The sequence below is a fragment of the Periplaneta americana genome, chromosome 9, assembly GCF_040183065.1.
Source record: "Periplaneta americana isolate PAMFEO1 chromosome 9, P.americana_PAMFEO1_priV1, whole genome shotgun sequence".
In the NCBI taxonomy this organism is placed as follows: Eukaryota; Metazoa; Arthropoda; class Insecta; order Blattodea; family Blattidae; genus Periplaneta; species Periplaneta americana.
In genome coordinates this window covers 135,689,799-135,704,364 of record NC_091125.1, presented here as the reverse complement: position 1 = coordinate 135,704,364, position 14,566 = coordinate 135,689,799, and the positions used below count along the sequence as shown (strand labels likewise).

General features: G+C 36.9%; 2 protein-coding genes across 22 annotated transcripts in view; one reads left to right on the top strand and one right to left on the bottom strand.

Annotated features, from left to right (window-relative positions):
• The window catches only part of LOC138706539 (coiled-coil domain-containing protein AGAP005037), a 1,408,895-nt gene that overhangs the window by 829,393 nt on the left and 564,936 nt on the right, over positions 1 to 14,566 (top strand). The gene's annotated exons all lie outside the window — the stretch shown is intronic.
• The window catches only part of LOC138706541 (uncharacterized), a 63,167-nt gene that overhangs the window by 43,802 nt on the left and 4,799 nt on the right, over positions 1 to 14,566 (bottom strand). The window contains exon 2 of the mRNA XM_069835966.1: positions 913 to 1,237. Coding sequence (XP_069692067.1) covers positions 913 to 1,233 — 321 coding nt within the window. The 5' untranslated portion in view covers positions 1,234 to 1,237. The remainder of the gene's footprint in view (positions 1 to 912; positions 1,238 to 14,566) is intronic.

Below are 14,566 nucleotides of genomic sequence, written 5' to 3'. Positions count from 1 at the left end.
AACAAACAAATAAATTACAGTAGAACCTGGTTATAACGACATCCAAGGGACCTTAAACATTATGTTGTTATAAACGAATGTCGTAGTAACCGAGATTCACATTATCAATCTAGTGAGTTGGAAAATGAAAAATAACAAACTCAATAAGACTTATTTTAGATTTATGTATTGACTTTTAAGCCTACAATGAACATAATAAAATACACGTAGGCCTACAATTATAAATACAGTATTCTGTATTAAAACAGCTTGTTCAGTACTCACCAAACTACTTTACTTAGAAGTGAAGTAATCAGTCACTTACTCTGTTGTCTTCTACTTGCCCACTACACACTTTCTAGGGCTAAATTAATTTCTATGTTCATAATTTCAGTTGCAATTTCACTGCTCCCTTCCCTAGCTTCATAGAACATGTTCATAATTATAATGACTTCTAAATCGTCACTCACTTCTTTTAATGGCCATACTGCGTTAAAATGCATGCACTAAGTGAAAACTTCCTGTAGAAACTGACCTAATACGGCATGAATTCGGGCAGGTTACATTGGGGTGGGGAATCTGCCTGCACTCCAGAGGTCTATGACAGAAGGGGACTGTAAAGAATTTGTCAGAGTCAGATTTCAACAAATTATTTCTTAAAATGCTTTGGTTCTTAGAAAATCTTATTCCAAACTGAGGTTGAAAATGACGTTATATGCGAGGTTGCCGCATAAGCGTTTGTCGTATTAAGCAAGATAGGAAAGCATATGTCTTATGGGGAATTAGTTGGGACCACAGAATATTTGACGTTATAGGCGAGGTGTCGCACAAAACGAGGTCGCTATAACCAAGTTCTACTGTATATACACAAAAAACAAATAAAATTAGGAACTTCATATATGCGCTGAAAGTGATGAAATGTTGATGCCGTACCTGGAAGTAGAGGTCTTGCACGAAGGCGACTTTGTACAGAGCACACTGGTCGTGGCCGCCCCCGTCCTGCAACAGGCTGGCGCCTCCACTCTGGTAGTGCTGCAATGGCAAGGGCGCTAGGGACTGCGCCCCGAGACCGCCGCCTCCTCCAGCGCCGGCTAGCAGTGTGTGGTACGACACTGACAAGTGACCGCCATCTTGCTCGATGTATCGGCCCTCCGACTCGCCCTGGGGCGCTATGGGTCGCCACCCTCCCGACTTTATCTCACCCTGCGCTAGCCCGGGGGCAAGCAGGCAGACTAGAAACAGTAGGCGGTTCATCGCTCTGCAACAGAACGTGCCACAACTCAGGACAACGCTTCCAGTTTCCATTGGGTCATTAATTTATATGTAAATGTAAAAGATATTAGTTCATTGAGGGATGTACGCAATAACTCTGCAGAAACCATTCCTTCGGATTCCGCTACGCAATTGGATGTTTTTAGAGAACCCGGTGGTTCATTGCCGCCCTCACATAAGCCCGCCGTCGGTCTCTGTCCTGAGCAAGATTAATCCAGTCCCTACCATCATATCTCACCTCCCTCAAATCCATTTTAATATTATCTTCCCACCTATGTGTCGGCCTCCCCAAAGGTCTTCCTTACTTCCGGCCTCCCAACTATCACTCTGAATTCGCCCATATGCTGTATGCCCTGCCCGTCTCAAACTTCTGGATTTCATCATCATTATCATCATCATCCTTCACAAATTAGGCCTCTGTAGACCTGTTTCGGCCCCATCTAGCAATCTTCTAAAAGATCTTCCTGGTCGACGATGTCCTCTAGGTTTATACTGCATCATAATCTTTGGGATTCTTGAATTTTCCATTCTTCTTACATGATCTAGCCAATTTAATTTGTATTTGCTGATTTTTTCTTCTACTGACTCTACTTCTAATTGTTCTAAAATTTCTTCATTCCTTTTTCGGTCTAAAAGAGTATATCCTGCTGTCCTCCTGAAAATTTTCATTTCCGTTGCTTTGATTCTGTTCATGTCTTTTTTCTTTAATGTCCAAATCTCGCTTCCGTATAAAAGGGAGGGTAATGCTAGTGTATTATATATTTTTATTCTTGTAGATTTTTGTACCAATTTAGCTTTTAATGTATTGTTTATTATTCCTAGAATAATTTGGATTTAATATTCTTAATTATGTCAGGTGAAGAATACAATGCGTGCAGTTCTGCGTTATGTAACTTTTTCCATTCTCCTGTAACTTCATCCCTCTTAGCCCCAAATATTTTCCTAAGCACCTTATTCTCAAACACTCTTAACCTCTGTTCCTCTCTGAAAATGAGATTCCAAGTTTCACAACCATACAGAACAACCGGTAATACAACTATTGTATAAATTCTAGCTTTCAGCTTTTTTGAGCGCAGACTGGATGACAATGCTTCTCAACCGTTATCGTCTTCAAATAGTTTCATATTAAGTTCTCTCGTAAGTAATGTCGGTTTTTTTTAAGTTTCATATTTTCTAAGATTTTAATGACTTTCTCTAGTTGGGCAATGCAATTTACAGGACATAATGCTTAATATTACGTATTGTGAACATGTAACAATCGTCAGTTTTTAATACAAAGAATGTAAAATGGAGGTGATAAGGTTTCGGATTAGAGTCCTAAAGCAGCGGTCATCAACACAGTGCACTCTCGGACTAGCGTCTCTTATCCGCGGATAAGACACTGCACTATCGTGCAATCCGTGACTGCTGGCGGGTATGCTCTCTCTCTCCTTTCTGCACGACGGTGCATATTCCGTGACACTCCTTACTCTTTACCCAGTTCAGCGCATGCTGACGACCGGTGCCCTAAAGAATTACTGGAAACAAGATTATAAAGTTGCTACCACGGCTCGAAGGGTATGTGAACTCGAGGCTGAAGGTGTCATTAGTGAGAGTATAACACAACGATGGGTCTAACGTTTCAATAATCGAGAAGCAGATATTAAATATTTACAAAATCCTGGAAGACGTAAGGTATGGAATATTCAGAATAGACGCAGAATTTTGGAAGAAAATTCACAAAAAAAGTGCTCATAGGTTTTCAGAAGAACTTGGTGCTTCAAAAGATACAATACATCAACACATTACGACGCTTAGAAAATCATACACAATTTGTAGATCTGTACATCATAAATTGACACCTGAACTGGCTCAACGCAGAGTGAATATCTGTTGTCTGCTTATCGTTAATCCCAGGGGTGGTAGATTTATGAGGATAATTGTCACATGTCATGAAATATGTGTGTATTATCGCAACTCTGACACCTCAAAATAGCTTCTTGTTCCCCGTGAGCCTACCAAAATCGCCGTTAAATAAAATCGATTCGGCCCTAAAGTGATGTTACGTGTTTGGTGTAATTTTGAAAGGGTGATTCACTGGGAGTTTGTTGCAAACGTACGTGCAGTCCATGCGAATCATTGAAATAACTTTTTAATATTAATTTTATAGATATACAGTTCACACCTGTGGAGTAACGGTTAGCGCGTCTGGCCACGAAACCAGGTGGCCCGGGTTCGATTCCCGGTCGAGGCAAGAGGTTTTTTCCGGGGTTTTCCCTCAACCCAATATGAGCAAATGCTGGGTAACGTTCGGTGCTGGACCCTGGACTCATTTCACCGGCATTATCATCTTCATCTCATTCAGACGCTAAATAACCTAAGATGTTGATAAAGCGTCGTAAAATAACGTACTAAAATAAAATAAAAATCTAGATATACATAACTTACACATATTTCTGAACTGTGATTAGTGTAATGTAATACTCGTCAGCGATGTATGCAATAGAGGGGGAAAGACACTGACCACCCTACGCTTTATCTCCTGGGCTAGTTGTCTCGTGAGTGATATCTTATTGGTGTCATTTATGAGGTTCAAACCTGTCTTCAGATAGTTGACCAACAACAATAATTTGTGTAAGTTTATGCATCTGAAGTCCGATTAGTGTAGTATGTTACTATTCAGCGATGTATGCAACGGAGGGGGAAAGTGACTGGTCATCCTAACCCATTATCTCCTAGCTTAGTTGCCTCCTGCATTATGCTTTATTGATGTCACTTGTGAGATTCAAACCTGTCTTCGGACAGTTGACTAAACAACTGTTCATTCACTTCATTCATTCATAGTGTTCTGCTCAAGGGCAGATCTTTCACTGCAAACCCAGCTTTCTTCAATCTTCCCTATTTTCTGCCTTCCTCTTTATCCCCTCATATGATCCATATATCTTAATGTCGTCTATCATCTGATATCTTTTTCTGTATCCTTCAGTGGGCAGATTCTTCTCGGCCAGTTACCCAACCAATTCCTTTTCCTGATCAGTTTTTCAGCATCATTTTTTCTTCAGCCACTCTAATGAACGATTATTGGCAAAGGTTATAATTTATTTCGAGAAATATTTTTAACTAATATATAACACGCTATTGTGCTTGTTACAATACATGCGTGTGTTGCTTAGTACAACCACAGTCTAGTATATACTTTCGTGAAGCTTGAGTTGTGAGGGTGTTAGGAACAATAGACTGTGCCAGTACTATTTCGCACTATCTGTAATGAGGCGATGTTAGCGATCCTAGTGGTTAGCAACTATCTATGGATGCATATTTACTATGTATTAAGCTTCGTGACTATATATTGAACTGTGGTACAACTTTGGACGACATAAAAGATAAAAGTTGCGACTTCAAAGACTTCCCATGTCCCCACCTTAAATAAAAGACAAATTAAGTTAAAAGTTGTGCTTCATGGTTGAAAGTGCGGTACCGGTAAATAAAATAATATGATTCCCGTGTTGGAAGGGGATTGAAGCAGACTACATTGATTAAACCGTAATGAATTCGTCACAGCACAGGGGAGCTCCTGGTAGTAGGGGCCCCATCTTTTTTTGCCTCTCTGGCCTGAAAATATTTACGAACTGTGCGTTTTAAAAGAGCTTCATACACACTCAACGTGTATTTATATTCTTATTTCGTACCCAAGCCACAGCCATAGTGGAAGGTTCCTATCGAGACTGACACTCTGTTGCAGCTGTAGGACTTGAGTTCGAATCTTGCTTCAGCTGATTGCCTAATTGCTTCGAAATTCTCCCCTACTGTAAGCCAAATTTCAGTTAATCCAATTTCATCTATTGTATTGTATTTATTAACATACCGTGGTATTCGTACATTCCTTCACAGCTAGAATATGGAACAAGTCAAAAAACTTAATACTACTATAAAGTCTTAATTTATAGTCACCAGTCTAGTTCAAATATATGCAGAAGAGGTTTACAATATAGTTAACTAGTACAACACAAGGTTTTAGTAACCATTTCATGAAGCGTTGTTGAATGTCATGAATTCACCTCCAGAATACAAGGCGTGAGAAAATAGGTACGTCTTTAATTTGGCCCTAAGTAATCTTATGCTTTGATTTTCAGTGTTTATACCGATAGGGAGGCTATTAAAAATTTTACTGCCATATAACGCACTCCTATTTTATAGCAGGATAGACTTGCCGATGAAAGTGTGAAAGTCATTTTTGAGGTGTATTTATGCTATGAACTGTTGAATTAGTTACAAAGTTTTCACGATTACATACGAGGAAGATTATTAGTGAAAAAATATACTGACAAGCCATGAGCATCATTTGTAGTTTTTTTTAAATAGTCCTACACGATTTCTTAGATTTGGCACCTACTATTATTCTAATTACTCTTTTTTGCAGTAGGAATATACTGTTACTATCTGTGGAATTTCCCTAGAATATTATTCCAAAACTCATTACCGAGTGGAAGTATGCAAAGTATATTATTATCCGCAATAGGCTAGGTTGAAGTCTTGGGCAGATTGGATCTCTAATCTGATATATGGTTTAAGGTCCTGGTGCTCCTGGCTTATCAACTACTCGTATAGGGATAGGACCTGGTGGCTCGCCTGTCAGCATCGGATTCGCGCCACTTGTTTTAGAATAATCATGACACAGGTAGAATCAGGAGGAACCTTAAATATTTTAGAGGTTCATAGTATGAACTATGCTCAGTAAAATGGGTTATTAATACTAAGATTTATTGAAAATCATCCGTCATCATGTGAGGTTGACCACTAGGATCTGGAATTACAAGCATCAAAATATAAATAAATATGATATGAGTAAAATAATTATTGCTTTTGTTCATTTAAACAAAAATGTAGGCTATGTGTTAACATTTAAGTGATAGTGTAGAATTTGAAGAGAGGCCTTCAGAATTTCCACCACAATATTCTGAATCTCATAACAGGGAATTTTAAAAGATTTAAAGATATTACATGCACTATCATGTTTACTTTTTAACTTCGCTCTAGAATATGCCATTAGGAAAGTCAAGGAAAACAGAGCGGGTTTGGAACTGACAAGGGTACATCAGCTGCTTGTCTATGCGGATGACGTGAATATGTTAGGAGAAAATCCACAAACGATTAGGGAAAATACGGGAATTTTACTTGAAGCAAGTATGAGATAGGTATGGAAGTAAATCCCGAAAAGACGAAGTATATGATTATGTCTCGTGACCAGAACATGATACCGAATGGAAATATAAAAATTGGAAATTTATCCTTTGATAATATAATTGACACTCGAGAGAAAATTAAACGCGAAATAAATACCGTATTTATTATTCGGTTGAGAAGCTTTCAAAAGAATACAGAAAGAATTTATAAAACAGTTATATTACCGGTTGTTCTGTATAGTTGCGAAACTTGGTCTCTCACTGAACAAGGATGAACAGAATTTAAGGCTGTTAGAGAATGTGGTAGGCCTACTTAGGAACATATTTGGGGCTAAGAGGGTTAAGTTACAGGAGAATGGACAAAGTTATACAACGCAGAACTGCACGCATTGTGTTTTTCACGTAACATAATTCATTCATTCATTCATAGTGTTCTGTCCAAGGGCAGGTCTTTGACTGCAAACCCAGCATTTTCCAGTCTTTCCTATTATCTGCCTTTCTCTTTGTCTCCTCATATGATTCATATATCGTAATATCATCTATCATCTGATATCTTCTTCTGCCCCGAACTCTTTGCCCCGAACACCATTCCTTCCCGTACATCCTTAAAAGGCAGTCTCTTCTCAACCAGTGACCCAGCCAATTCCATTTCCTCTTTCTGTTTAGTTTCAGCATCATTCTTTCTTCACCCACTCTTTCCAACACAGCTTCGTTTCTTATCCCATCTGTCCATGTCACACGTTCCATCCTTCTCCATATCAACATTTCAAATGCTTCTATTCGTTTCTCTTCACCTCGTCGTAATGTCCATGTTTCTGCCCCATACAATGCTACACTCCACACAAAGCACTTCACTAGTCTCTTCCATAGTTATTTCTCTAGAGGTCCGCAGACGATGCTCCTTTTTCTATTAAAAGCTTCCTTTTGTCCTAACATATTTAAGAACATTAAATTCAGATTTTTTTTGCGATGGCAAGGGCATGTAGCACGTATGGGTGAATTCAGAAATCCTTATAGAGTGCTAGTTGAGAGACCTGAGAGAAAAAGACCTTTGGAGAGGCCGAGACGTAGATGGGAGGATACTATTAAAAATGGATTTGAGGGAATATGAGGCTAGAGACTGGATTAATATTGCTCAGGATAGAGACCGATGGCGGGCTTATGTGAGGGCGGCAATGAACCTCCGCGCTCTCTGAAAGCCATTTGTAAGATAATAATAATAATAATAATACTTACTTACTTAGTTATTAGTATTTAGTATTTATTAGTATTTTTATTTATTTAACCTGATAGAATAAGGCCGCAAGGCCTTCTCTGCCCCTCTACCAGGAGATTCCAACTATAATATGAAGACTAAAATTACAATTAGTATTAAATTTACAATTACAATTACAATAAAAATCAAAGTACGAAAAGATTACCTGAGTAATTAAAGCTAGATAATTTATCATAGAAAAACAAAGAATATTTTATATTTACTGAATTACAAATTAAACCTAGAATAACAAAATTGTTACTTACTGGCTTTTACGGAACCCGGAGGTTCATTGCCGCCCTCACATAAGCCCGCCATTGGTTCCTATCCTGAGCAAGATTAATCCATTCTCTATCATCATATCCCACCTCCCTCAAATCCATTTTAATATTATCTTCCCACCTACGTCTCGGCCTCCCTAAAGGTCTTTTTCCCTCCGACCTCCCAACTAACACTCTATATGCATTTTTGGAGTCGCCCATACGTGCTAATAATAATAATAATAATAATAATAATAATAATAATAATAATAATAATCGTACGCCACTATGCATCGTGAGATGACATTGCATAGAATGAGGGAAAGGTAATGTGAAATGGAGAGTGCTGGTGTAATGAAATTCCTTTTCCCATTAGAGCTTTACTTTCAGATACACTCTAGTAATGTTGCTAAAGTTATTAAATTCTTTAATATACGTATTTGATTTGGCTCTTTTCGTCGTCAGTTGGTTGAATATCGCATCCATCCAATCCTCGCCCCCCCCCCCCCGCAGCTTCTGCCTTTATAAGCATGTAATGGCGTTAAAAATGCAGATCCGATCCGATCACACAGTACAGTTCGACACGGTGATTCCATGTGGAAATGAAAATTCCCACAACAACAATAAAAGAAGCGTCACTAATGGACTTTTTGAGGGAAGTGGTCATTATCGCTAACCACACTTCTAACTGTATGCGCATGATGAATGTCGCAGGTTCGTTCCCAGGCTCTAGTTATTCTGTCTATTCAAAACTGTAAAAGCGTTCACAACCACAAGCTCCTATCCACAACAATCCTATTATTGCAGCATGATTTAAAAAAAAAAAGCTGTTCGCCGTTATGGATCAGTTGTAACGCACGTTCTTTCTGACGAGACGGCCCAGATTCGATTCTCGATGTCATCAATTAAAAAAAAATTATAGCACTGACTGGGCTTGGAGTGTCCCTTGTGTTGTGGTTATTCTATGTTGTCTAGGAGATTGTCCTGCGTCTAATTGACCTTATGTCCAGGGATGTTTGTGTTGTGTTGCTATCTGTAGTCCGGGTCAGCTTACTTAATATCCTAAGACTGAAACCTAACCATTTTTCCACTATTACTAAATACGCTAGTGGATTATAGTGATTTTCTAGCTCTCAGGTTGAATTTTCTTTTACCAACTTCTTTTCGAATTTCGGGTACTGACAATTACTACAACTGGCAATTATTTTCTAACTGTTATGTTGGCAGCAATGATTTCAGTTTACAGTAAAAGCAAACTGATGAAAATGCAAGTAAGTAAATACATTTTTAGGTTAGGTATCATGAATCGTAAACTCTTTAGCGAAAGCAATAAATTTAATGTTGCCTGACAAAATAAATTGTATTATTAGATCATACTAATCCTAATTACCAACATAATATGCGAGAAGTCCAGGAGGAAAATATACTATTTCATAAATAAATTATTGAACCATTTAGGAAACATCTTGCAACATAAAGATGAGATGTGATAAATAAACAAGACAGTGTTATTGTTGACACTATATTATTATTATTATTATTATTATTATTACTATTGTTGTTATTATTTCAGTACGTAGCATTGTGATTTTACCCTCTTTGGTGATATCTGGTATTAGTTGGCAACACTGAAGAGGCGGCGAAATTAGCCTTTTAGGAACTACTCTTAAGTGATCCTCATTATATTGCATGACTTGAGACTTTCCCGGCGTTTGATATAGAATAACTCTTCTCGGGTTCTCAGCCAGGTGAGTTGGAGATTAGCTTCCAAGCTTTCGACGGCTAGCTCTACCATCTTCTTCATCCCTGAAGCTCTGCCATCTTCTTCAGGGATGAAGAAGATGGTAGAGCTAGCCGTCGAAAGCTTGGAAGCTAATCTCCAACTCACCTGGCTGAGAACCCGAGAAGAGTTATTCCTCACTATATTGTTCAGTGGATGGAAGGTAATTAAGGTACCCAGGAGTAATAAGGTTCAGCATGTTATAAGGCCCATTCCTTAGTTTTGCCATTAGTTATATACTTTTGCAAAAGAGAGCAATAGATCTTAAAACCTAATTCTTCTTGCCTTCGACTGAGGTATGAAGAAATTAGTTTCTCGTTCTTGTTTGTGGCTGATTGGTGGCAACAAAGTCATATATGATTATATTTGTGCTTTCATTATACAATTTTGCGAAATGTAAGCAGATATTTAATCATTTTACTATGTGTTATTAGTATGTAAATTAAATGTAAATTAGAAAAATATCTTATGATGAGTTGCCAGACATAACGCGTTGCAAATATTTAGTGGAATGTGTTCCACTGTATTTTTTTTTGTTTCTTATTTTTATTATCTAAATCGTGTTTATTTATCACTTAACGCCAATATGTATCCCACTATGTTGTTTTTTTATGATCACTCTATTTTTTTGTGTACATTTTATTCAATTGTCGGTTTCTGGTTTAATTATGTAAATTTTACTTAATTGTAATGTAATACTAATATGTATATTAATGTGTTTATTTTTATTTTTACTGTGTACATTTTTTTATTGAATTATCGGCTTCTGTTTTTATGTGATTTGTATTTGATTCTAACAACATTAATATGTATTCCACTATGTTTATTTTTATTTTATGAGGTAACTTTTTATGTAACTATCTCTTTTGATCTCATTATGTACCGAAATTGTATCAGTATGTAATTACTTAATTCCGATCCAGTTTTATGTTCAACTATCTAAGCAAGTTTTAATCCTGGTTGAGTGTAAGAGAAGGCCTTACGGCCTTAACTCTGCCAGGTTAAATAAAGCCATTATTATTATTATTATTATTATTATTATTATTATTATTATTATTATTATATTAAATGTGCGTTATTGTGTAAACATTAAGAAGTTTGGGGCTACCGTGAAACTTTCGCTAATGAGCATACGAGCATTTAATAACTTAGAATTGGCGCGAAGTGACAGAGCTGGAAATAAATACTGAAAAACCCCACAAGTTCATAGAAGTTCGTGAGCTATAAAGCTCAAACTCTGAACCGCAATCTTTTTGCAAGAAATGAAGCAAACGAGATATTGACAATTCGTAATGCAGAAAGAGCATTGGATGGGCCATCAACTTCAGGATCTGGATACATCTAGGAGACGCGGATATGTTCCGTCTGCGAAGAGAATTGTGTGTATTTTGTGAATGTTGGGTGCACATGAATGTGTAGGTCTCACTGAGAAAAACACTGAAGATTTTGTATGCCCAAATTGTGTTCAATACTTGTATTCTTTATTGTGGGCCTTATTATCTGTCACAGCAGGTTATAAGGCCCAGTGACATGATGTTAATTTTCATTGCTCACAGCTTTTATAGGCCCTTGTCTGTTTGAATATTTCTTTGAAGTAAAATATTATAGCATCACCATGAAAGTATGCTATTCATTTATTTAAAATTTGCCAGTTCAAAGTAAGAATATTTTATTTCTTAGGTGGGCCTTATTGCCCTCGGTTACCTTATTAGTTGTAACAAACCTATTGTCCTTCAGAGTAGTTATGACGCAGAGTTGTCAAAACGGTTACAGTTACTTACAGACGTGGACAAATTATTAACAAAATTGACGATTTTTATGATAATTCTATTTATAAAGTTTGACTTTCCAATTTAGACTACAGTTGACAATTTTACATATTTCTATCATTACAGTAGATAGAAATATGCAAAAATGTCAAATGTAGGCTATTCTAAATTGAAGAGTCAAATTTTGTAAAAAATATATACTGGTTTTCAATTTTGCTAATAATTTGTAAATATGCAAAAATGCCAACTGCAGTCTAAAGTGAAGAGTCAAATTTTATAAAAATATATAATAAGAATCTTCAGTTTTGCTAATAATTTGGAAATATCCAAAATGTCACCTGTAGTCCAAATTGAAGAGTCGAAGTTTTTAAAAATATACAAAAAAAATCTTTACTTTTGCTAATAATTTGTAAATTTGCAAAAATATCCATTGTAGTCTAAATTGAAGAGTCAAATTTTGTAAAAATATACAACACAAATCTTCAATTTTTCGAATAATTTGGAAATACGCAGAGATGTCAACTGTAGTCTAAATTGAAGAATAATATTTTGTAAAAATATATAATAAAAATCTCCAATTTTTCTAATAATTTGTCCACGTCTGTAATTAACTGGGTCATTTTCCTTAAATTATTTTAAGCAGTTGTATAATATTACGTAGACTTCCAATTCCGTACAGCATATATTTTGAGGAAAGAGCCCAGCATACCAGCCACTAGCCTTTACAGACGGACGAGCGGAAACCAAGGGTGCGGGAAACCAAGATGCGACATAACCTCTCGGACGGACAATAAGTTGTTGGATTGTACAGTAGAGGTCTGCACGGGCCGAAATTCTTAAGCCCTGCCCGGTCCAGCCCAATCTGAACCAGACCCGTACCCGACCCGAAACCCGAGATTAGCTTATAATTATTACCCGAGCCCGATCCGAAACCTGAAGATTAGCACATAAAGCAGAGGCCAGAAATCACAGGGGTCAGGAACAACTGCGAGAGATATTGTATCACTCCAGTAGAAGTATGACACGTAAAACAAATAACACTAGTCAACAGTCAAAATGTATCGGAGATGAAATTAGTAATTTCTTACTAATTTTGGGGTGCTAAAACGAAAATGACCTTCATTTTGGTGGATTAGTTCTCATTACAGTTTATTATTATTATTATTATTATTATTATTATTATTATTATTATTATTATTATTGTTATGGATTTTTTCTAAGAAGGGTCTGTCTTCCTCTGAATGGCGGGACGCAATTAAGATGAATGCTAACGTAGCACCAGTGAGAAGTCTTCATGGGAGATCCGTGGACGGTTTCCGTTGCAGATACTGCAACGAGATTGAAACCTTAGCACACGTCCTAGGATCCTGTCAGCATGGAGAACTCCTGAGAAATTCACGCCATCATAACATCCGAAAACTAATAGCACAAGCCATTAGAAAAAGATCCTTTGAGGTCCATGAAGAGGTGCACTGCGTTGCGTCTGAAAGCGGCGGAATTAGAAGAGAGGACATCGTGGCTCTAGACAAGACTAATAGTAAAGGCTTTATACTGGACCCAACTGTTAGATTTGAGATGAGCCAGATACAACCATCTGAGGTCAACAAAGAGAAACAACAAATTTATGAGCCTACTATTCCGTATTTTCGAGAAAAATATCAGATGGAAGGCACCTGGGAAGTACATGGTTTAATGATCGGAGCGAGGGGCACCATCCCACGATCAACTGTAAACACTATCAAAACATTTGGAATCCATGACATCATTCCAAAAATAATTACTTCTAGCATTAAAGGGTCTGTAGCAATTCTGAAAATTCATTTATACGGAATATCATAATCCCCCCCCCCTCTTTCTATCCGTTAGTGTGTGATTGTTACAATATATGTACAAAATTATTAATTCTTAAATTTAAGCTCTAAGTTCACATTTCAATTTGACTCATCTATTTAGTGTAATCGTTATTATTCTTATATGTGTCTTATTCTGTGTTTTTGGCAATCCAGGATGCCTGGACAGACTGTTTCTTGGAAATAAATTATATATTATTATTATTATTATTATTATTATTATTATTATTATTATTCCCATACCATCAAAAGACTACCCTCAGGTAATGAGTTGAATATTTGCAGTTAGTCGTGGAATCCTGTCGATCGTGAGCTAGACAATGACACCCGAGGGATCGCGTGTCGGAATATGGCGTGCGGGCCACGCGGTGACAAGTTTAAGGCCAGAGTGAAGGCCGGTTCCAGGCATCTCCAACAATGCCAGCTGTGAGGTAATCGGGGGGGAGGACCGACCCGAGTCATGACACACGTGAATTCGGAGAGAGCTACAAACATCGACCGATATTACGTCACACGTGCCAACACTCCTCACACCGCTGAAAATATTAACCAAACCCGAGGAACACGGAACGTTTAAAATTTGACAGTTCAAGTGTCAATGTCAAGGACGAGGTTAGCTTCGCTTTTTACTCGCAACATTTTTACCACGTGCTCCATCAACAGCAATAATAATTATCAATATTATTATTATTATTATTATTATTATTATTATTATTATTATTATTATTATTATTTAGTCAACTGTCCGAAGACAGGTTTGAACCTCACAATAATAATAATAATAATAATAATAATAATAATAATAATAATAATAATAATAAAGCTGCGAATTTGTGCCTATTTTAATCCTTAACCTGAAGGCGGAAGATTTTAGGTTACATATCCATTTTAAGACATTGTGAGTATTATATGCGAATTCTATAATATCCTATTTCACTAGTAAATGCCTATTTGTTTATAAATGCCTAAAAGTTGCCTAAATATCCGTATTATATATTATACTTGAATTTACTGACCATTCTATCGATATTTTTTTGAATCTGTAATTTGTTTCTTTTTTATCCAGCAGTGATATAGAACTATCGATAATTCTGTGTGCTACGTTTTACTGCCACCAGAGGTCGGAGAAATCGAATAATTTAAAATCAACCAATAAGTAAAAAATGTATTTCGAAAGCCGCATGAATCATTGTGGTAGCTGACTAGAGTAGTTGTTTTAAACTGTGTATCCGTTTTGTG